Here is a 23,216-nt window from a genome sequence, read left to right as displayed (position 1 = left end):
GCCTAAAGCGAATTCTAGCTGAAGCATCCGTTCACAGATAAATGAGGACGTGGCCATGAGGACATCTCTCAGCAGCCACACGTCGGTCAGAAGCAGCACAGTAAAACTAAATAACCTAACACTAACAATACAGAAAACATGTGTCTCCCATTGCTTTGCATGATGAGTCCTTGCAGTGCAATAGGCAGTGCTGAACTAATCAATGTCCACTTCCTTCAAAGAGGATTACTGGTCCCTCTGCTTAGCTGAGTTACCTGAAATTAGGATAAGAGTAAGGAGCGGTCGTCTGTCTACAGCGGCCATCTGTCTGCAGAGTGGACAGCCGAGAGCTCCCGCTGCTGTCAATGGAGACGAGGCTGGAGCTGGACGTTGTGATTTACCCCAATGAAGTGAGGATCGCCTCTCCGGAGGAGCTGTGGGAATGGGAGCTGGAGACTGCGAGCCAGGTGTCCACTCCCCTTGTGCGACTCTTTGTGGCACTTTACCCATACAACCCTGCAGCCATGTCTCCCAACTACGAGACCGCTGCAGAGGAGCTGCCTTTTGTACCAGGACAGATAATCAAGGTAAAAAAAACAAACATGTTACGTCGCTCACTTTTGTAATTTCATGTGAAAGCAGTGGACAATTTGGTGCACAGTGATATCTCTTGTGATTTGAGTTGTGTGTTCTCACTGCATCAGCTTCTTTGGAAGGGCGTGATGATGTTTCCTGTTTGTTCTGTGGAATCAGGCCACATGAAAGTGTGCGAAGACATGAGCTGTTTTTTTCTTTTCTGTTTCCTGTCACTGTTTTTTTAATGTTGCCTCCTTGTAACTGAACCTGATAACTGCTGCAACACGGACATACACACACATTTGCTTGATTTCCCCTCTAATGCTTTACGATAAATAAAGCAACCAAACCGCCTGTTTCTGCCTCTGTTAGGTGTTTGGAGATAAAGACCGTGATGGTTTCTATGACGGGGAGTCTGGTGGGCTCTCCGGTGTTGTGCCAAGTAACATGGTGTCTGAGATCCCAGTGGATGATGAGTACCTGAAGCATCTACTCATGCAGCAGAACTTCCTCCCTTTGGACAACACAGGTATGAGCCCCTCTGAAAACACACTGACGGAAAGACAGCAGTGGAAGAAGAAGCCGTTTCCTTTTCTTAGAGTAAAAACAGCAATACCACCAAATACTGTTTCAATTTAAAGCCATGCATTCAAAAATCTACTTCAGTAAAATACCACATATGAACAAACTGTACTTGAAGTATCCTAAGAAATAGTATTGCAGAATTTTGCAGAAGAGTGTTGAATTGACTAGAATATATTTTGTACACAGAGAACAAGTAAGTATATTTTCTTGAGACTTCATGATCTCTTTTGGTAATTTGTAACAACTTTATCACTCTTATTGGTGATTCATATGTAAATATCTAATAATAATTAATATCTTATAAGTTAATCATGTTTTTCATATGAAATCAAAGTAACTTGTCATTATATACATAAAGTGAAGTAAAAAGTGTTTTTATCTATGTAGCAGATGTATAATGAAGTACATCAAAATGATTGTGTGAAGTCCTGCATTGAAAATGTCAAAGAAAGAATTCAAATGAACTCACAATTTTAAAAGCAGAGAAAGGCCCCAAAGATAAACAGTAATGTATAATATAAAGACATATAGCACATGCATCTGATCATCATAGTCATTATAAATTAGTTTTATTATCGATAAAGCTTCTATCATCATATTGTGAAAGTGCTCTATAAACTTGTATATAGGGATTGTATATCTCAAATCAAGATACCATCTTGTAGGTAGTAACAGTATCCATCAGATAAAAGTATTTCACTATTAATGAAATGTCATGAAACTCAAGTAAAGTACAGATAATTCTAAATTGTACTCGAGTAAAGGTACTTAGTTATGTTTTAGCACCCCCATCAATGGTCTCCTCCTTCAACGGTTCTTGTCGCACGAGATCAGAGAGGATGTTTGCACCGCGCTGCTTCCTGTTGTGACAGTGTTCAACTTTCACGAGTTTCTATAACTAAAAAAAGATCCAACAACATATAAGAAGTAAAGTGATTCACAAATCTTTATTTGAAACGTTACGATGGCTTTATCTGGTGCGTTCACTGACGTATGTAGAATCAGATTTTCTATTGCAGCGTTAATGTTGTGGGATTTCAAATCAAGGAGAGATGTTTTTTGCATTTTGGCTGACAGGTTTCTATCCAGCTCCAGACATGAGTGATGTTTCCAGTGTCAGTGACGAATTGGTTGTTCAACGAATGGTGGCCTTATTTGATTATGATCCATGGGAGAGTTCACCCAACGTGGACAGTGAAGTAAGCACGGAAATCCCTCATGAACAACATGATTTTAGTGTAATACTCAATATTTTTTTGACCCTGACGTTTTTCTCTCTTACAGGATGAACTCGGCTTTCGTTCAGGAGACATTATCTATGTGTTGGGGGACATGGATCAAGATGGGTTTTATTTTGTGAGCATCATCTTTACAGTTTGAATTAAGTCATAGCTGCTTTGTTCTTATGCTTTTTCACACAAGCTTTTACTTTTATTTTTAATTTCAGGGGGACCTGCACGGACGACGAGGTATGGTTCCATCAAACTTCCTGCAGCAGTTTCCGTGGGATTAATAGAAAATGCTAGGACACGCCATGTTTGCTACAGATGCCAAGAGTCAGACACAGAAAGAAATCAGCCACTGGTTAAACCATTATTATCAGTTATACCAGTGATGTTGTGGGCACTGCAAATACTGCACATACAAATCTCAGAAAATATATTTTATTAAAAAGTTGCAAATCATTTACTAAAGAAACAAAAAACAAAAAATTACAAAAATGATGGTTAGAGGTCACTTTGGCTTAAAATCCCAACATGAGCAAAAAAAATGCATTTAATATTTAATAATAATAAAGCCTATTCACAAACTATAGATTATTTTAGCCTTAATGATACATTAACAGTCTCAGTTTTTGCAGACCAGAGTGTATTAAAGTTGTAAAGTTGCCTTATACTCGCTATATACAGTACATTTTATATTATCAGCTCATAAAGGAGTTCTTAGGAAAGAATATTTTTTAATTTTTGAGTTTTTACAGCAACTTTAATGTAAAGTACAATAAAAATGTTGCATAAAGGAAATTGTTAATGTTCTGATAATGTGTCCACTGTAAAATAAACTTTGAATATCTGCAACGTTTACCTGTGTTCTTTTAACCATATGTCTCAGCTACTTGTTTGTACTGGTACATGATTCTACTGCATATAAATTAATTAGTCTCACTTTTATCATATGACTTTGTGATATATGAGCACAGTATGAATCTTAATGAAAAAAGAAAAAGAAATGACAGAGAAATTCAACAGGATTTCATGATGGCGGCAAAAAGTCTTTGACGCAGCTCGCTGGTCTCTTCTTGTATTCTCTGCAGCCAACAGTATACTCATCCATAAAGTAGGAAACACTACACTGTGTAGAGAAGTTTAGTAGTGCTTTCTACTTTATGGGTGACAACACTGTACATCGGTAGATCCTGGTCGCTTCACCTCGAACGCCGACGGCACGATGGGTTGAACAATGTCAAGTTTTCACAAGTTAAATATGACACAAGGGAACATGGTGAAACAGAAACGTGAAAAAACATGAACTTTTCCGATCAACTGCTACTTCAACATTGTTGCCAAATAAAATGCTGAGATAGCACATTGACGAAATTGCTCTATATTGTTACAGAAGGGATACAACAAATAAAACAAAAGCAACGATCATTAGTTATCACTGTAAAAAAAGTCACTTGCTGTCAGGGTCTTACCAGTGTCTGGACTCGGCAGAAGAAAGAAAACCCAGAAGTGAACGAGATCTTTTTATTAACCCTGTCTGAGCCACGTGGTTTACACAGGAAAGGCTCTGACACACACACACACACACACACACACACACACACACACACACACACACACACACACACACACACGCACACACACACACACACACACACACACACACACCACAGTCTACAAGCAGGGAAGTGAATGCACACATGCATGTTTCTATATTCACACAGCACTGAGGGCAGTTTTAAACAGTATTGTATGTGTGAACTTGTAGCTGCTGCAGATGATTATAGGTCCAACTACTTTAGAAACTTTTCGGGAAGTCAACATATGTTTCATAGTATTCTTTATATATCATATTTCATATTTTTGTATATAGATCAACACATGTTTCATTGTATTAACTGTTTCTGGTCCCTGTCTCCTCTCTCTCCCCCTCTCCTCCTCTACTAACCTCTCCCCTATCTCTCTCTCTCTTCTCTCCCCTCTTTTCCACCAATCTCTCTTCTCTTCTCCATTTTTCTCCACTGGTGCTATACAAATAAAATTGAATTATATTAAAGTATTTATAGAATATATTTTTATATACAGCCATAGACATCAAATAGCGTTTCGCAAACTATAAATACTCATAGTGCCAATGTCTCAGAATTTACTTTATTTTGGGAAGTGCACATATTTACTCTCTCTTCACACAGTCACACACACACACACACAAACACACACACACACACACACACACATGAACACTCACAGTCTCACAGTCACACAGTCACACACACACACACACACACACACACACTTATTCTGAGACTAAATTCAAAGCCTACGCCCATTGTGAGTGGCCGTACTGCACCACTGCAGCGTGAGCTCATCCCTTATAAGGACAAACAGTACACCTGCTTTTAAAAAAGAAGTTAGACACTAAAGGAGATGAATATTGATCTACGTACTAATTGATGTGGATGTGTTCTACAGTATTAGATGCAGCATTAAGAGGCATACATTGACTGAAGATAAAAATATAATGATAAATCAAAGATTTTCAACAGACTAAAATTCGATTGAGGGAGCTCATGTAAAGATGCTGGGGCTGTTAAATGTTTATGAGCAAGTATCACGTCATATCATCAAAGTTACTCTAAGTCTAAAATTTCCTGGGCTGATAACAGGAAGCTTCAAATCTCCTTTACATTTCTGAGAACTCATTCACGCCTTGCGTGTATCTGATGAGGTGTGGGTGGGGGATGGTGCTGCGAGGCTCTTCCCTATCCTGGCGGCAAATGTGCAATATGCTTGCAACAACAGAAACTTTGCAAACAGACAAGAGACGGGCCTGTGTCTTCTGTTGTCACGACAACACAAACCTCAGAGTCACACCAAGAGAAATAAGAGGAAGTGGGGGATGGGCGGTTTGCACAAACCGAGAAAAGCTGTCCTTGTGAGAAAAAAAGAATAGAAATGTCATGCACACAGTCAAGCTCGCAGTTGCAGGTGTTGATAACACAGTTTGGTTTTCTGTAGGGAAACTGGGGCCTCAAGCCTTTTTCATGATGAAGAACACATGCACACACATGCTTTTGTGTCCTTTCCAAGAAAGCAGGGGTTGGAGCTCTGCAGCAGGCGAGCATGACTGTGCATCCTGCAGATTATCTCAGCACTGATGCTGTGCTTGCATCAGACATCTATTCCTGTGCAACATGGGATTATATCCAAAGCGATCTGCTTGAGCACTTAATGTGATAGGGATAGTGTCCGCGTGCCAAAAACAAGCACAGCATCTAATGACACCAGTGGGTATAATCCTGCAGGTCACAGTGTAGGACTGATTGAATTATGTTTCACCTATAATGATTGATCCGAGACAGGAAAATCAATATTTATCTCCTATGTAACAGTTGCATTGCAATTAATTATCTTTTTTATTATTCAATCATTTGATATATTTGTGAGCATCTGCTGGAAACTGTGACTCTACCACCTGTGTTTCTGCACATACTGTCAACAACAATTATTTTTGGTTTTCTCATTACATCATGGTTGTTGCCACACGAGATGAAACTTCCTCTTGACTCCTGAGGATAAAAAATAAAAAGTCTGAGGACATTCATGACGCAATGCAACTGCTACCTGAAACCAGTGCTTGGTGCTGCCACTTAGTGGATGTTAGTGGAGGTGACACTGAAGTTCATCCAGGCAAACTGTAGTCTGTGGAGGAGAAATCTTTCAGAATACAACGAACCCTTTCACAGATTGTTAAAGTTGAATATTTTGTATCCTTTATTTTCACATTACGCTTTTTTTATTACACACACACAGACATACACACAAACTTGGCAAATAACAAACTGCACATGATTAATAGTAACATTATTTATTCAATGCAATGGATGTTACGCTAATTACTTTAAATCTAATGCGAATAATATAATCAAATATATTCCAAATATCTATTAATAGATAATGAGACAATTCTTGGAGAAGAAGAACACAAAAAAGTAAATATATGTTTTTTTTTTACCAAGCAGGAATCAAACTTTGGTGCGGGACAAAAGGTCACGCAGCAAAAGCTTAACCTATTGTAACCCAACAGCTTGAACGTACATGATGTGCCATCACTCAGGTCAGAGTGCAAATGTCTGTAGAACAGGAAGGAAACTTGACAGGAAAGATAACATATCAGATAAGAATAAAATAATTACCAGCTTTTCTGGTGCAATCAAAAGTGGTGCAAATAATTAATAGATCAATAATGTCAGTAATCAAGATTGCTTTTGTTCTAGAAATCAAATAAAGCCTTAAACTACGGATCCTAAACTTAAATGAACAGCTCAAGTATAGAACAAATAAAATTTATTTTTAGCGGAACATAAAATCGCACACAGTGCATACAGTAGACTCACACATACTTAATTTAATTTTAAATACATTTCTTGTATTTGCAGTTCTTGTATGATCAGTATTTATTCATCAAGGCTCATTCACTAAGGTTCATGCTGTGGTTTGCAGGGAGAGTGCACTGGGAACCAGCGCTGCCAGTATGAGTAACACAGTGCTCACTGCTGCCACATGGCCTCTGGAGTAATACACCTGCCTCTCATTCAAGGGCTGCACTGGTCTGTAGGTTCTGACCATTGGCTTTCCATCAGAGAACTGGAGCTGGGAGAAGGCAGTGAGCTGTAACAAGAAGGGAATCACAGCACTGGGGTCAAATGTGCAACGTTCTGCATGAGCACGAAACAGCTGTTTTTAGCAAATTAAATAAATACAAAAATATTAAAATTGGAATAACCACTTCAGTGTTTCATGCCAAAGTATGAGTTTACATCTATGTCTGTATGGACTTGTATGTTATATGTGGTGACAAAAGTAAATGTCGTAATTATCATATCAATGATTGACTAAATGACTGTATGAGTTGTGACAATGCACCAAAAGAATAAAGAGACAAGGAAGAGATGTAAATTACTTTATGATGATAACCCAAACTGATTTCAAGGTCCAGTGTGTAAGAATTGGGTGAAAGGGATCTATTGACAGAAATTGAATATAGAATAATTCTAGTGATGTTTTCACAAGTGTGTTTCCTCTAACTTGTACGAATTGTTGTTTACTTTACCCTAGAATGGGTCTTTTATATTAAATACTTTATACTTTACGGAGGCCGTAGAGTGGACCCACATTTGGAATGGGAGGGTGAGGTGAGGGGTACTGTTCTGCAACATGCAACTTCACAAATAGATCTAACTAAATTCTACACACTGAACCTTTAATGTTGTATCACCTTAAGTGCAGTACTTCAGTACTCTCCTCCTGGGGTTCCAGAGGCAGTATTTTTAATATAATTACCTGTTGCCTGCTCAGAGGAATAGTGTCTTCAAACACAGTCCAGACGACAGCTTCAGCACAGTCCGGTGTAGTGAGGGAACCGTCATAGCGAAAGTACTTGGTCATGTTTTTCTGCGGCGGAGTGAACATGTCCAGCGACACCCCCCTCAGTGTAGTGCTGTTGTCTGTTTTTTATTAAACATTGACAAGACAAACAAGTAAGCAAGATATCTAGTATCAAACAAATTAGTTCAAGGTGTCCGATTTATTTCATTAGGAAATGTGTTTATGACACTTTGTTATCTCTAAAATTGCACTTTAGCCTGATGCTGGAACAATCAGCAGAACAATTAGATCCATGGCACCCCAGGATAATGAAGTACAGTTTATGTCAGCAAACAAGACTTACTGGGTTGTTGGATGTATTTCAGAGCCTTTATAATGGGACCAAATTTCTTATTTACAAATTCAGACTCCTGCAATGAAAGGATAGAATGTTACCTCGCTGAAATAAATAGAAAATATAATAAATGCACAATTAAAATAACGTTAATTATTTGGTTTGAAGAGTTCGATATGTCATGAGGGACTTTTTATTAGTGGACTGCAAACTGAAGCAGTGCAAGTCTCTTGAAATATATATTTTTTTTTTCTGGTAAATTGATGCTTTGTGTGCGCTGATGACAAAGAACAATGACGTTTATTTAAGGCCTACGTCCTATCTCATCCTATCTGGGTCAGGTGTTAAACTATCCCCTTTTTAAAGTTTTATCGAAGTTTATTGCCCTTGACTTTTTTTTTTTTAACTTAATAAACACAACAATAAAACAAACTGCCCATTATAAAGCTACTGGTTACCTCACAAAATGGGTGTCATTGATGATGACGCTTACTTCAATTCAGAAAATTTCCTTTGAATTTGAACCACCATGTGCCACCAGTACCACCAGTGCCAACAGTTATATTGATCCTTATCTTTCATGAGCGTAAAGTCCTGCTCCTTTGTCTTATTGAAAAAAACCATATTAAGTACGTTCTTTGAGGTCAAACCTGAAACATGCTTTCATTGACACTTTGAACAATTACTAAACCCAAAGAAATCCAGAGCAACATTTTTATGTAGTATTTTGCCAAACAGTATTTTTAATAAAAACTACTTTTGTTGCAAGATATTAGAATAAACAAAAAAATCACCTGAAAGAAGAATTTTGCCAAACAGTATTTTTAATAAAAACTACTTTTGTTGCAAGATATTAGAATAAACAAAAAAATCACCTGAAAGAAGAATCCAAGCACAGCCACACCTGTGCGGTCTGTGACGGCCTCAGATAAGGAGACATATTTTTCTTTTATATGAACAATATGCATCTGTGGGTGACATATTAAGTTAATGTAACATTTTTATAGATATAATTGTTCCTACATTTATCACATGTAGGGATTGTTATAACACATCTCATACCTCCATTGGGAATTGTTCTCCATCGATTAAGTGCTCAGAACCCGGCCCTCCATCTTTGCCCCAATGCAGGTGAAGTTGAATGGCCTTGTACGTGGCAGGTAGCATTCCTCCGTGGATCCTCATATTGCTGGGCAAATCCAGTTTAACTGCAAAACATCAGTCAAACAGGACAAAATGGTTCATGGAGACCCCACCCAGACAGTGCGTCATTTGTGTTGACTAGCAAATCATTCTGGTCTATTTGTGACTCATTGTGACCACTGATTCCGTTGGTGGTTTTATTTTAGAATCTATTTATCGCAATCTTGCATCTGTTTGTGGTATTTTGTGTAATTTTGTGCTTAGTTTATGTCTCTTAATGTTTTTTTTTGCTCTCATTTTCTTAGTAGAGTTAGCATCTCTTTCCAAACTGATTTAAATCATCCACAAGTGACTAAATGTTTTTTTCTAAGTTAACCTTCAGTGATCACAAAGACATACCACCGTGTCCGGTGTTCATGATGTGGCTATGAAAAGTCTCTTGAAAGCCTGTGAGGTAAAGAGGAGTGAGGCGTTCATCTTGAAGTGCTCTCCTCGTCACGATGTTAACAGGAGACTGAGATCTGCCGCTGCAATTCTGAGCCACAAGTCCCCATGTCTCTGGACCTGTGAAGGCAGGCGCATAGAAGAACTCAGATGCTGCATACACTGCTTTCTGCATTTCTAAAAACTGTTAATTGTCAGTGTTTAGTCTTAAGCTTTACCTGCACAGGTGTGATTGCATGTGACTTGGGACTGGTAGCACCAATCTACAATGAAACAACAATGAAAAAAACATTTGCATTATTTTTCTTAATATTAATAAAAGCACAAAAACTTTCAGATGAATAATATTTGATTATTTGCAACTAATTTACTAACAAACTTTCACAAATCCAAACAATGCATGCACTACACTTTTTTCATATAATTGTAATTATTTGTTTTTATGGCACAAACATACCTGAGCCTGAGACAATCCTCAGGAAAGATGCAAGCAAAAATAAAACAGCTACGAGCAGCATTGCAAATGTCCTGCATGTGCCCATGTCTGTCTGAGCTGATCGTTTCAAGGGACGATGGCAGAAACCAGCCGGTTATAAGACAGGTAGGCCCACCTCTTTTATGACCTGTGATTTCTGTGACCACTCACACATAGCAAACGCTTGGATAAGAAGACTGATGTCCTCAAGATACACCAATCTGCTTCTGTGTACTTTAGATTTATGTAAAGCTGTTATCATTATAATAATTATTATTATTATTACTATACACTTGCATATTGTTGATCCAAGAACTCTATTAATAGCGTCTGGAACAGTCCATATTATTTAGATTTTCACTTTACCTGTAGAATTTTTAAGCATTAGTTGTTTTGAATGCTGTTACATATGTGTCCCTCCCTATGCACAAGTATGTGATTTTTAATCTTGTGTACATGTTCCAGGGCTTTCTCTAGTGACTCACTTTTTACCCTGTCACTTTTGAAATATCATGGGTAACCTATTATGAGACACCCTTCATACATCTCCCCTCTCAGCCTGGAGACATTCGGGTGTGACCTGTACATGTCGGTCATGTGATGGCTGATTGCTGATTGTACTCACACATTCTTCATCTGACCTTTTTATGACTTTTGTGAAACTAATGATCTGATTGTGTTTTTCAAGTGAAAGGACATGGGTTCATGGTTCAGAGAAACACATTTGTTGCACTTCAAGTTCAGATTGTATAACATAGTTGTCGAATCAAATTGTATTTTAACTGTGATACAATTAACCTTTTGTATGATTGAACAAACGCCAATTAATTTTATCATGGAAAGTAATAAAATTAAGTGAAAGTTAGTCAAATTAAATGTTCTGTTTACTATGCTTATATATCACTGAATCATTATTACTCGTGTCTGAATGTGTGAATAACATTTTACTAAGTGGTTCAATTGGAGCTGCACTAATAGTTAAATTTTAAAATTATTTGACTATTTGCCTGATTGAAGTATAATCTCCACTGAGTGAGTTTCATTTAAGACTTTCTCCACTAGAGGTCCCAACAAGCACAATTTTAAACACCTCTGGATTATTTATCTACTTCCTTTATTAAAATTATAAGCAGTCAGTGGTGGAGGAAGTATTTAAATCCATTCTTCAGTCAAAAATGAAAAATGAATATTTAGCTAAGTGTACTTTGAGTATGAAAAAGAGATGTACTTGTTCTGCAGAAGAGTGATCCAGCTGAAGTTATACTTTGACATTATAAAATCATCCGCACTAACAAAGCAACCTTTTCAGTTGTGACTTGTCAACTAACTAATTTGGTCTAGAGGTTAATCCTCCAGTGGGACAGACACAAACGGACACGAGTGAAAACATATCCTTGGTGAAAATGTCCTCGGTAAATATATCGGTCACAGAAAAGCCGCCTTTTCAGTACAACACTTTTGTACTTTCACATAAAAAGGATCAAATATTTTTTCCACCACTGCATGTTAACATGTTAAAAACATTGTTGATTAGTAAACTTAAATTTTTCTTCAGATTTGATAACGTTCTCGCATATTTATTTAGAAATGCAACAGTTGTGACAGAAAGGGAGAATTCTGTTGAAAGTCTGAAGCAGCACAAAGACATTGTTCTGTATATGATACTTTAATGGTCATATGTTCAATCCAACTCAAGCTCACAAGCTGCGTTTTAGTGAATAAGAAGGTTCTGAAGACAGAGACCAACTTTCATCTGCTTCTGTGTTCCTGCCGCATCGAGCTGCCAGTGAAGTTCCTGTTCAGCTTCCAGTCCAACAGAAGCCAAGGGACGCCGGTGCCTGCCAACCACCCCCCACCATCTTTCTGATGTTAATGACCATCTGTCTGTGTGGAGACTGCACATTTGTAGAAATACACAAATGTTGCACAGTGCACTTTGCTCCATGGTTTTGTCCATACGTACTCCACTTTGTTTATAGTCAGCCCCGGTGCCAGGATCAGGTTCCTCGCACCCAAACAGAAAAAGGGTGTCAGAAAAAGGTGGGTTGTCTTTTCCACGATTGTCTGGTAGAAATTGTTGTAAAGGGCGTGGACAGAGGAGTGGCCATGGGTGGCATGATGTCCCCAGGTTAAGACGATGAAAGGAAGATGGATGACTAACAGGTTCAGGTCACTGAACAGGAAAAAAATCTAACAAGTGAATCAACCAAAACCTGATAGTAGTCACGCCATTGGAAAACTGGCAAAGGGTTGATTTAAATATTCAAACAGTTGTTGAGTTTATTGTCTGTGAAGCACTTTGTTGGCCTGTTTGTGCGTCATACTTAACTTTGTTCCTATGGAGACTGTTGCTGCTGCAGGATTGTCTGAATTTGATGAGCTTCCTTTCTCCTCATTTCAGAAACAAGAGAACGTGCACTTCCTCATCCGTCAATAACACACAAGCCAATTTGACCTCTGTAGGTTTGTTTCTCTCAATCAATAAATTCTCCGCTTTGTTGGTGACTATAATAGGTTATTGGATTCTCTGCCGCTGAGTGTACGTCCTCTCATTACCGTGTCCTTCTCTATAGCACAGATTGCATTTTCCTTTGTGTGAGAGCCCACTCTCAGATGTTCAGAGCCATCGCCGCAGCAACAAGACAATACAGTGTGAAGGTGGTATCAGCTGCGCCTATCAGCAAGGTACGGGATATTGCAGTATGTATATTGCTGTACTAATAATCCAGAGTAGGAAGCAAGATAGATAGATAGATAGATAGATAGATAGATAGATAGATAGATAGATAGATAGATAGATAGATAGATAGATAGATAGATAGATAGATAGATAGATAGATAGATAGATAGATAGATAGATAGATAGATAGATAGATAGATAGATAGATAGATAGATAGATAGATAGATAGATAGATAGATAGATAGATAGATAGATAGATAGATAGATAGATAGATAGATAGATAGATAGATAGATAGATAGATAGATAGATAGATAGATAGATAGATAGATAGATAGATAGATAGATAGATAGATAGATAGATAGATAGATAGATAGATAGATAGATAGATAGATAGATAGATTAAAATATCCACCTGTATTGGTGTCAGATAATTTTTTATTTATACGTGTTTACTATTGTGTTACTAACATTATACCTGACCAAAGTTGTGTTCCACAGAAAGTTGACCTGAGGAATGATGGCCTCTGCAGGAATGCTTTAGATTAGATGTTTTATTTTTGGTGCTGGAAGTTGCCATCCTGAGTCTGGTTTTGGGATAAGTTGAACCTTGAGACTCTAATCTCACGAGGATAATGGGAATCATGACATGACTTCAAGTGAACTAGACAATTACTGTTCATCTGTGCAGAAGATCTCTCTTCATCCTTTTGGTAAAAATGTTCTTCATATTTTGGCTGAGGTTCTGAGTCATTGGAGTTTCGAAACGTACACTTTCAGTCTATTGGATGATGTTTCACGTAAACTTACCACAAGGCCAAAACATTGTCAAAGGTCATACGCTTACACAAGCATTTAAGTGTTCTGCCAATTTTCCCGTCTCTTTGTGAGAATCGGCTTTACCACACATCTAATTGTATTAGTCACTTTGCCATTTCAGCTTACGATTGTGTCTGAATGCTAAGCCCCTTTGAATGCTTGGATGTCCTCCAAAAAATCTGCAAAGTTGAGCTGCAGCATGAAAGTCTGCATTGTTTCATCGCTCCCACTGGTTGCAAGACTAAGGAATGGGAATATTCTCAGAAAAGATTCTTCTTTCCTCAAAAATGCCAACATGCATTTTCATTGAGTCTAATTTTGAACATTTCGGCCTTTGAAACACGTCCAGAAAAATTCTTCTAGTAAGAGTGTGAGAATCAGCTGACCTGGAGGATTTCAGCCAGTGCACTGGGTGTTACAACCCTCAATAGTGGGAGGTGAAAGTGTATAAGTGAGCTCCTAATCTGTGTGGAGAATGTGGCCCTGTCTCAAACCACACAGCCAGGTGGCAGCTATAAGATCCTCAGTGGCCTGGAGCAAAAGAGCACGGTAAACACACAAACGTTTTCTTGGCACGGTTTCTGTGCACAGTACGGAATGAAAGGTTCACAAAAAAATCGGATTAAGGAGATTATGTGTTGAGCCTCGAGGTTTTCTTCCAATATTGATTAAATAATTCCAGCTGAGATAACAGGGGGGATGTGGACATAAAAAGATTTAACTCCAGTAAAGTGTCACACGTCTCTACTGCTATTCAGATATCAGTTAGCTACAGATAATTTAAAGGAAATAATAAAATGTTTTCAAAATGTTTTCCTTTCTTGTCTTGGGTTGGATCTCTTTTTATAGTCTATGGGTTGGATCAGTAGGCCACTCTCATTCATGTCTGTATTCTAAACAAGCGAACCCATTGTTAGCTGTAAACTTAGCCAGTAAGCTAACCAACTGATAGCAGTTAGATAACCAAATAACCTTACCAATTGCTAGCAAGTAAGCTCAGTTAGCGTAAAATTAGTTTTTTTAATTCATGCAAAACCCAACATGTAAATAAACCATATGTTTTAAGCATGTAGTTTGTGTGGTAGCTAGCATACAGGAATGAAAGTAGCATTGACCCTCTAACTCTCGAAAAGGGAAAAAAGAGGCATCATTCTCAAATGTAAAACTATTGATGACTTTTTTTTTTCTTTATTCATATTTTCACTCAACATAGCTACATGGAAGCACTGTGAAATACATCATGATCATTCAGAAAATGTATTACACACATTCATACGAAGTATATAACAGAACATGATCCACACTACACAATCTAAATGATTTTCTTCTATATCTGTGATTTTAATGTTGAACAAAGAAGATTATATTTTGAATATGTATCATTTATGTCATTATGAAGCAGATTTTTCTGATTGACAGAAGCTAGCATAGCCAGTGTGGCCTTTTTGAAGCAAATCCCGCTGTTCTCACACCACATGGCTCATTGTTGTCTGGTAGATAGCGCTGCTGCTTTCCTCCTCTTCTTCCTGGTGAATTGTGCTCTCACTTTCTCGATCGTGATCTGGATCGGGCTCATGGCGGGAGGAGCTGAGGTGGTGACGAAGGGCTTGTCGGACGTCTGTGGACCGAGCTCGTCAGCAGAGGGGATTTTGGACGGCGTGGTTGTAAATGTCATTGGCATGTGTTCAGTTTGTTCCAGGACAGAAAGTCCATTGCTGAGAGTAGTGGGCATGGCTTTCTGTCTCGACTTCCTGTGCCGCCTGATTGTTTGCCTGTGTCGTTTTGCACTGACAGCAGGGGGCGCTGTTGTAAAAAGCCTCCATACACTTTGAGTTGGAAGACTCTCTGTGGATCGAATTGCAAGAGTGTTGCTACCCGGCGCTGGAGTCGTGGGAATAGGGGCCAAATTGTCAGAGATGTTGTGATAAGATGGTTTTTCACTTGAAAAGGGCAGATCCGTCTTCCTCCTTCTCACACCCCTCTTCTTTGATCTTCGCCTTTTCAAAACACTAAAGGACGAGTTCCGAGCTGTAATTTGGTCAGATGTTTTCCCTCCATAAATGTCCAGCCGGTGAGAAACCTGCGGCTCTGCAGTGGAGACCGGTCTTACGGTGGGAGCCCTGTTGAGAGGGATCACATTCAGATTGTCCATGGAGGAATTTTCATGGGCAACAGCCACAATGGGGGAAGCTGTGCTGACTTTCCTCCTTTTTTTCCTCCCCTCTCTGTCTCCCCTCTCCTTTGACCTGTTCCTTTTGACTTTGCCGATTCCAGTGGGGGTACCAGCAGAGCTGACGACAGGTCGCTTTTCAGGGTCGCTCTGAAGGCTTTGTTTCTGGGGTTGTCCCATCGGGCTTATGGTAATGAAGGTGGGGACACAAATGTCACTTGACTTGTCTGTTGTGCTTCTTACAACCTCCTCAGGAGAAGGAGGAGGAACTTTCTTGCTCTTCTTTCTACCCCCCTTTCTTATCCCTCTGGTTCTTGCCTTACGTGGAATAATGGTTGTGTTTGTTGAAAGAGGACCTTCCTCTGCTGGCTTCTTCCCGACTATCGTTGATGGCGTGGTGGAAACCGTCTCCTTATCCATAGCTGGTTCATCTTTCATGACTTCGTTGGAGGGCTCCTCTTTTCCTTTGAGCTCATATTCATTGTCCCCGGCTCTGTTTGTACTTGACTGGTCATGTTTGTGTGACTCACTGATGAAGTTACTCAGGGCGATGACTTCCCCTGGTGTGCTGCCAGAAGGCGAAACCGCAGCTCTGTCGTCTGTTTGGACACCTGCCTCTGCTTTCTGCTTTCTTTTATTCCCCTTTCCTTTATGCTTTTTAGGGTTTTTCTTCTTCTTCCCTTTGTTCTTCCTCTTCTTCTTCTTCTTCTTCTCTGAGCCCTGAGTCTCTTTGTCAGAGTCGTTGGTGGAGCTCTGCGAGGTGGAGACAGTAGCAAGGACCTTGATGAAGTCCTCGGCTGCGTTGACAACGTTTGTGAGTGAGGGATGTTCAGGGCCTGGCATGGTTGACTGAGTTGGACTTTCCGGTTTCTCTTCCTCCTCAGTTTTCGCGGATTCTTTATTCTTGGGAGGAGCCACTGTCAGCTCATCGATGACATCAATACCACCAAAGTCGTATGGGACCGCCTCTTTCAGCAGAGCAACGGGCAGATTCTCGTATCGTTTACAGCTATTACAAAAAAAGAGAGATCAAAGGGAAGGGGGGGGGGGTTAGTGTGCAGATATCAGGGGGTAATACTGCTCAGTATGCTGCAAAGCTACTTAAAAGTTTAACTCCGTACTTACAGGCCATACCAGTGCCGCTCTGCACATTGCTCCTCATAGGTTAACTCAAAGCAAGGCGCGTTGAGAACGTTGAAGAACGCCTGGCCGACAACCCTGGAAGATGTGTCGTTGACTTTCCTCAGACAAGCTTTCAACCTTCGGAGAGATGGACACAACAAAAAGTCTTGTTTCATTCAATTGCAAAAAGAAAAAAAAAAAACATTGAAACGAGGCGTTAACATACACCTATCCTGAATTGTCATGCATCTGCATGACAAATCTACAAGTTATGGTCATTAATTCTGAAATTTAGATTTTACTAAAACCTTTTTTTTAGGTGTCCATACGATGACTGCAATATTGATATGACTAAAAGGGACATAAATACCAGTTGGTTCTCATAGTTACAACTTGACTTGATTCACTCATCAATAATCGAGTAATTCTGATGTAATTTCATTTTTTGTAAATCTGCTTTTAAACTCCCACTGCGCATTTTTGGACAGAACAGGTTTTTCAATATGACTAAACGCAGGTGACTCAACACATTCCAGCCTTCTTTTTTTTTAATAATCCATTTAACTGTGAGTTGGGTTAACAAATCCTAAGCAATCTGGGTCTGACAGAAGAATAAAACCCTTTTTACTCACGTATTATCACAGTCACAATTGCAGATGGAGTGCCACTTGAAATTGGTGTGGCCATATTTTGAGGAGAAGGCGTGGATGACGTGAGGACAGTGGTCGTGAGTTCTGCAGCAGCTGTCGGTCTCTGCGAAGTCTCCTGCAAAGAGGAGGTCACTGATAGTAAACCGTGCACAAACACTCTTAATGCACACAGAATGGAATTTGCTGAAACATGTAGAAGTTGTATAACCTACCCAGCTGCTCATAGTTATCAGCCATGTTACCGGCTCCACACCACAGGGTCCCGGGATAAGTGAAGCCCCTCTTGGATCTTTTTAACACCTTGTTCTGAAGCGAGGGGTCATCGCTGCCCCCCCTCTTGACGCTGCGCCCGGACCTCTCTCTGAACTCGTGGCAAACCACTTTGGCTTCCTCCATGCGTGTGAATCGCGTCTCCAGCTGGCGCCCGGCTCTCTGCTCCTTCAGCCCCAGCCTGCACACATGCATGAAGGACTTCACCTGCATCTGGTTCACTGTGACGGTGCAGTTCACCAGCTTGCCGGCGGGACTCACGACGGAGCGCACCACCTCGGCTCCGTCTGACACCTGGTAGAGGAGGTTCTCCCCCACGCTGGACATCTTTGTGCAAAAGGTGCCATTGAGCATGGAGAACATTTCTTTGCTCTCCTTCTCCGCGTCCTGGAAGTCTCCCTTGACGAAGTTTCTGTCCAGGTAAGACAGAAAGACGAAGAAGACCGACCACATGATGCTGCGTGTGGCACTTTCAGCACCACGCGTAACGGAGACAGCTCCTGGCGGATTGCAGCCCTCCACCCACTTTTAAGGCGAAACTCGAGTGGTGCGATTATTAATACGGTAAATGACATCACTGGGAGGAGTCAGCTGAATTAACCTCTCTAGATTTCCATCGGGTTTGAGAATCTTCATCTGTTCCACTGAGCGCCAGTGCGCACTGAGGGCGCGCAGCATCCATCAGATCAACCCACTGGGTGAAGCCCTGCAGGAGTAGAGGAGAGGGTTAATTAGTGGGTGTGTGGATCGTGAACCTCCAGCACCTTCCACTGCACATATGACCGCTAGTTACCTCCCAACCCCCTCAGCCTCAACCCCCTGGAAAGGGGAGATTTACTTTGGGAACGCGCACGGAGGAGGTTCCAGCTTGCCCTGCTCCCCATGGTAACAGGCATGGGGTGATTGTGCCAACCCTGGAGATTGGACATCTTTCAGATGCCACAAAACAGGCGCTGAATTGGCGATGACCTAAATCACAATGCGGGCCAGGGACTAAACTCTTTCATTGTGGAATGTGGAGAAAGGTTTGGTGCTGCACGCAAACCCCACGGACTGACTGAGAGACCTCAGCAGCCCACGAGCCTGAGGCTGATACTGAAGTGATGGTGATTAGGACAAAACTCTGCATTATAATTATCACTGTGCCCTTTTTACTCAAATTAGTACAACATTAGCCCAAGTTGCTTCTATAGGTGCTTGTTGATATATTATTTAATCCTCTAAATCAGTTTTAATTGTGTGTTAGGACAATAATGTTTATTTGAATGGATTTGGTAACTCTTCCCTCATATTGATCAAACAGTTCCCTGTCCAAATGCTCCAATTTTGCTTTTCTCCTCTATCGCGAAAAATAGTTTTGAATGTCGCATGTGAACAAAGGTTTTAGAGCAGTTTAATTGTTTCTGTTTTGATTGAACATTTGTCAAGGTTAACCCAAGGTTGAGGTAGTAAAATCAAAAATGTATTTTAATTAAACAAAAGTTCTTGCAGAAAAGCAAGCATGGAAAGGTTATAATCCAAAGTGTCCAACAAAAATTCCTAAAACACTTTATCTCAGAGTTAAGAAGCGTGACAACATTCAGTTGAATCCAATGAACAATGTTTGGCACCAACTTAAAAATTGCACAAAGATAAGTGTTTAAACTGCCAAAAAAAATAAATAGTACGTACAGTTTTCCTCTAACAAATGAAGACCGACTGATTGGTCAGAGGTTCATTGACCCAAAACATCTGAAAGACCAGAGAGTGGCATCAAATAATGAAATACTTGCACCTGCACCAAACTCGTTCTCCAATGAGTAAGAAATTTAGATTAAGTTTAGTTAAAAATACAATTCCATGATCATCAATCTGCAACTGTACCATTATTCTGAAAGACAATAAACTGTGTAAATTTAAATGACAGCTGAATGACTGAAAAACTTTGGACCGGAATCCAAATGCATGTTTAAACCTGCCTAAATAGAAGCCACATATCGTTTGTGCCACAGTTGAGAAGAAACACTTATTTTCTTTTATATTGTACATTTTGTGTGATGAAACAACTGGAAAGGTTGTAAGAGTTGCAAGTGGGATTGTTTGCTGAATTATGTTCCACCTTTGTCGTCAACGTTGGAAGACCTTGAAGATCTGAAAACCTGATGTATCTTTCATGTGATAATTGGTGTTTGGAAATGCGGATCAGGATCTGGCCCGCATTGTGGTGTCAAGCAAGCTGCCTGCACACTGGGCTTAGACACAACGATTCAAGAAAAAAGTTATTCAGTCATTAAAGTGTCAGCGGCTGCACTTTATCTCATCCACTCAGTCAAGAAACGTATTTTTTGTGGATTGGATTATTGTCCATCTGTGTCTGATCAATACCTTTGTGGGTTTACAAAGGACAACTTCTCACAGTTGAGTGCAGAAAAGGACGAAGAACTCTGTGAACAAGGGACTGTTCCTCAGAGAAAAGAAAATCTGTCTAATCAGCCCAGTGTTATGTCACATGGCTGGTCTTACTCAGAGCTCTGGAGGCGGAGATCCAGCCTACTCAAGCCACTGAAATCGGATTGTAAGAAGGCGGAGAGAAATGATGTAAAATCACCAGAGGCAACATTCGACCAGATCTTGAAAGAGTGGGAGGAGGATTGGGGGGGGGGGGGGTAGTTTCTCATGAATCAAAGTGGAGGAGGGATTGAGTGCGAGAAGACGTGAGTAATCCTGCTGTTCATCAGGAGATATCTGGAGTCAACTGGCATCACCCAGTGAAGCAGAAAGCTGACACTTGTACTGCTCTGTGTACTTTAGGATTCCTGCTGGGTTACATTTTTCTCATCCCCAGACTGGCCGGCAGCTTCAGAACAGCGCCCCCTGGATGAGCTGAGGTGTCAGGGCCCCTTTGTGAGAGCAGTTGTGTTTGCAAAGTGTCCAAAAAAATGACTCTTGTAAATTTACACACTTACAAGAGTCCTTTTTGGGAAACTTGTTCAATAGAGTCATACAAATAAAAGCTGTTGATCTGTATGAAATGTGCTGCAAGTATCGGTAACGCTGTAAGTATTTTTATAAGCAGCATACAACAATGGTTTATTACATATAAAGCGTTAATTAATGCATTTCTAAACACTTTTAAAGTCTTCTGTGTGAATGTATGAACACATAATAAATGGCCCTTTTGACCTCCACTGTACATGGCACTATGTTCATTTCCTAAAGTCACCAGGTAACACACCAGTGATGATTTGTAGATCAATCGATCAGTTATATAATGGAAAATTAATCTGCAAACATTTTGTTCAGTAAATTATCATTTAAGTAATTTTAAGGTTGTTGAGGGAACCAAAAACACATAAATCTTATGAATCAATTGTTGTTAAGCCGGATGTTAGTACTGACAATGAAACTACTTTATTTTATAGTTTTACTTTACAGTTATACTTGCTTACTACATTTTAGTGTGTAATAAACCAATCATTGAAGTTTCACATACTGCGTATATAGATGCTAAATGCAGTAGTTAAAGTAAAGTATTCTCCAAGTAAAAACATGTGTATATTGATCAAGATATTTATGAATATTATATAACTGAAACGTATATAGAAGTATAATATTACTCTGTTTTCTGAAACGTTTTCCGAAAGAACTTAAGAAAAAAGCTTATTTTTGTAAAAGTTTCAGACTACTATTCTCCTGATGTTGCTCCATGTCTTCTGGATGTGTACATAATCATCTGTTTGTTTGCTATAAGGTGATAATACTCTTATGTCTATGTTGAGTTTACAGCCTGTTTACACTGCCACCAGGTGGCTAAACACATGTATTATAGCAGGTCTAGGCATTTCTTTATAAGATACTTCAAAACCTCTTATCAGCAGAATCCTTCAAATATCGTTTATATCTTGTCAGGATTATTATCCTGTAAATTCCTGTGCAAATGCAAACGTGTTGAAGAACTGTACAGTAAGTTCACTGGGTTCAGGATGCACATTAATCAGAAGTGTGAGAAAGTTACTGTTGGCAGAAATGTGGACACGCAGTTTTGAGCTCAGTTTGAACTCCATTGCACAAAAAAGGGCCTGAAATTTCATACATGAGTTTATTTTATAACAGTGATGATCTGTTCAGTCTCAGCACTAGGGCGTGAAGGGTCTCATCATGGATTCCGTGTCTCCTGCAGTGAGCACCGTCGCAACCTGAGCCTGTTTACACGCCGGTCATCTGAAGGCAAACGCCTCAGGACTGCAGGCGTGGAGGAGAGAAAATATTAACATGTTCATAGGATCAGAGGAGGACATTTTCTGTATGTATGTATCTCATTGAAGGGAAAATCACAAGTATGTATGTAAAAACAAAACGGATTAAATAAAATAGTTAATGAAAGCAAGTGAAAAACAGGAATAAAAGCATCAGTCAAGAATCAAGAAGTTCTCATGTGATTTATGAGCAGTCAGGTCAAGACTGATTAGATTGAGCTCCTTTGATTTACAGAAGTAACATTTGTGAAAGAATCTGTAGTTGAAAACATTTCCTAGTAATTATCATCACAGGCGTTTAGCCCGAGGATCAATATATAAATACCACCTGTTGTTTTTTCAAGTTTTTGCCAATTTCCTGAAAATCACTCTTTGCCATTTTATCTGCATGCCAAGAATCACCTTCTCTAAAGTCACTGGTATCATCTCAATATAAAATGCATCATTCCAACGCTTCATCATATGGTTACAGCTGCCCTCTGACCTGTGTTATACAACAAAAAGGTCCATCTGACACATGTAAACATTGAAACTCCAGGAAGTTTTAAGTCTCTGCAAGATGATTATTTTCCTACTGTTGGGATTAAAGGAATTTAAACACTCTGGCTGCTTCGGACAAAGGTCAACAGTGATGGAAAGTGCGAAGGAATTTAAGTAAATGAGCTAAAACCCTCACGCTGACGTCTTTTGTTTATTCTGTGTAATTCAGTTGTGTCACAGGTTTTTCGGGGAGAGGTGTTTGTGAGAAGTGTTGTTTACATTGAAAGGTGTTTTTGTCATAAAAACAAACATATATTTTATTGTTAATGTATCTTTACTGCACAATTAAATAACCAATAAATATAAAAATCTTTCACTGAGCTACCACGCAAAGTTTATAAATAAAATCAGAAGACTTTTCTTTGCATTAAATCTATCATGGACAGATTTTACACAGTTCTGCAGATTCAATGCTCCGGCCCTGACCACACAGAGAGTGGGTAACTCTGCTCTGTGTTATTAACAGCCCTCTTCCCACCCAGCATTCACCCACACTGGAACCTGATGTCAGTGTCACTCTCTTCGACTCCCGGTCCGGTTCTTTCAGCCTGAAACAGCACAGACTAGTGTGGCGTTGACAAA

General features: G+C 39.6%; 2 protein-coding genes across 2 annotated transcripts; one reads left to right on the top strand and one right to left on the bottom strand.

Annotated features, from left to right (window-relative positions):
* The first annotated feature begins 344 nt into the window (after positions 1 to 344).
* On the top strand, positions 345 to 3,063 carry si:ch211-105f12.2 (RIMS-binding protein 2-like). The gene is made up of 5 exons (XM_061072542.1): positions 345 to 566; positions 928 to 1,084; positions 2,218 to 2,339; positions 2,425 to 2,496; positions 2,588 to 3,063. Exons 1-5 carry the CDS (start codon positions 345 to 347, stop codon positions 2,651 to 2,653), a joined length of 639 nt encoding a protein of 212 aa, XP_060928525.1. The 3' UTR covers positions 2,654 to 3,063.
* Positions 3,064 to 6,848: 3,785 nt separating this feature from the next.
* ca4b (carbonic anhydrase IV b) lies at positions 6,849 to 10,190 on the bottom strand. Its single transcript, XM_061072541.1, has 8 exons — positions 10,130 to 10,190; positions 9,891 to 9,935; positions 9,628 to 9,792; positions 9,148 to 9,293; positions 8,961 to 9,053; positions 8,095 to 8,161; positions 7,707 to 7,870; positions 6,849 to 7,034 (listed from the first exon to the last, which is right to left on the bottom strand). Exons 1-8 carry the CDS (start codon positions 10,188 to 10,190, stop codon positions 6,849 to 6,851), a joined length of 927 nt encoding a protein of 308 aa, XP_060928524.1.
* Positions 10,191 to 23,216: the final 13,026 nt, after the last annotated feature.

This window comes from Limanda limanda, chromosome 6 (assembly GCF_963576545.1).
Source record: "Limanda limanda chromosome 6, fLimLim1.1, whole genome shotgun sequence".
In the NCBI taxonomy this organism is placed as follows: domain Eukaryota; kingdom Metazoa; phylum Chordata; class Actinopteri; order Pleuronectiformes; family Pleuronectidae; genus Limanda; species Limanda limanda.
The sequence above is the reverse complement of the archived record's forward strand: the minus strand, read 5'-3'. Positions and strand labels throughout refer to the sequence as shown.

Excerpts from the sequence above, each read along its gene's own strand:
- ca4b (XM_061072541.1), bottom strand. The coding sequence starts at position 10,190 with ATGCTGCTCGTAGCTGTTTTATTTTTGCTTGCATCTTTCCTGAGGATT. Across the intron at positions 9,793-9,890 it reads ATGCAATCACACCTGTGCAG|GTCCAGAGACATGGGGACTT; the intron begins GTAAAGCTTAAG and ends CTGCCTTCACAG. Across the intron at positions 9,294-9,627 it reads CATGAACACCGGACACGGTG|TTAAACTGGATTTGCCCAGC; the intron begins GTATGTCTTTGT and ends GATGTTTTGCAG.
- si:ch211-105f12.2 (XM_061072542.1), top strand. The coding sequence starts at position 345 with ATGGAGACGAGGCTGGAGCTGGACGTTGTGATTTACCCCAATGAAGTG. Across the intron at positions 1,085-2,217 it reads CCTCCCTTTGGACAACACAG|GTTTCTATCCAGCTCCAGAC; the intron begins GTATGAGCCCCT and ends TTTGGCTGACAG. Across the intron at positions 2,497-2,587 it reads ATCAAGATGGGTTTTATTTT|GGGGACCTGCACGGACGACG; the intron begins GTGAGCATCATC and ends TTTTAATTTCAG.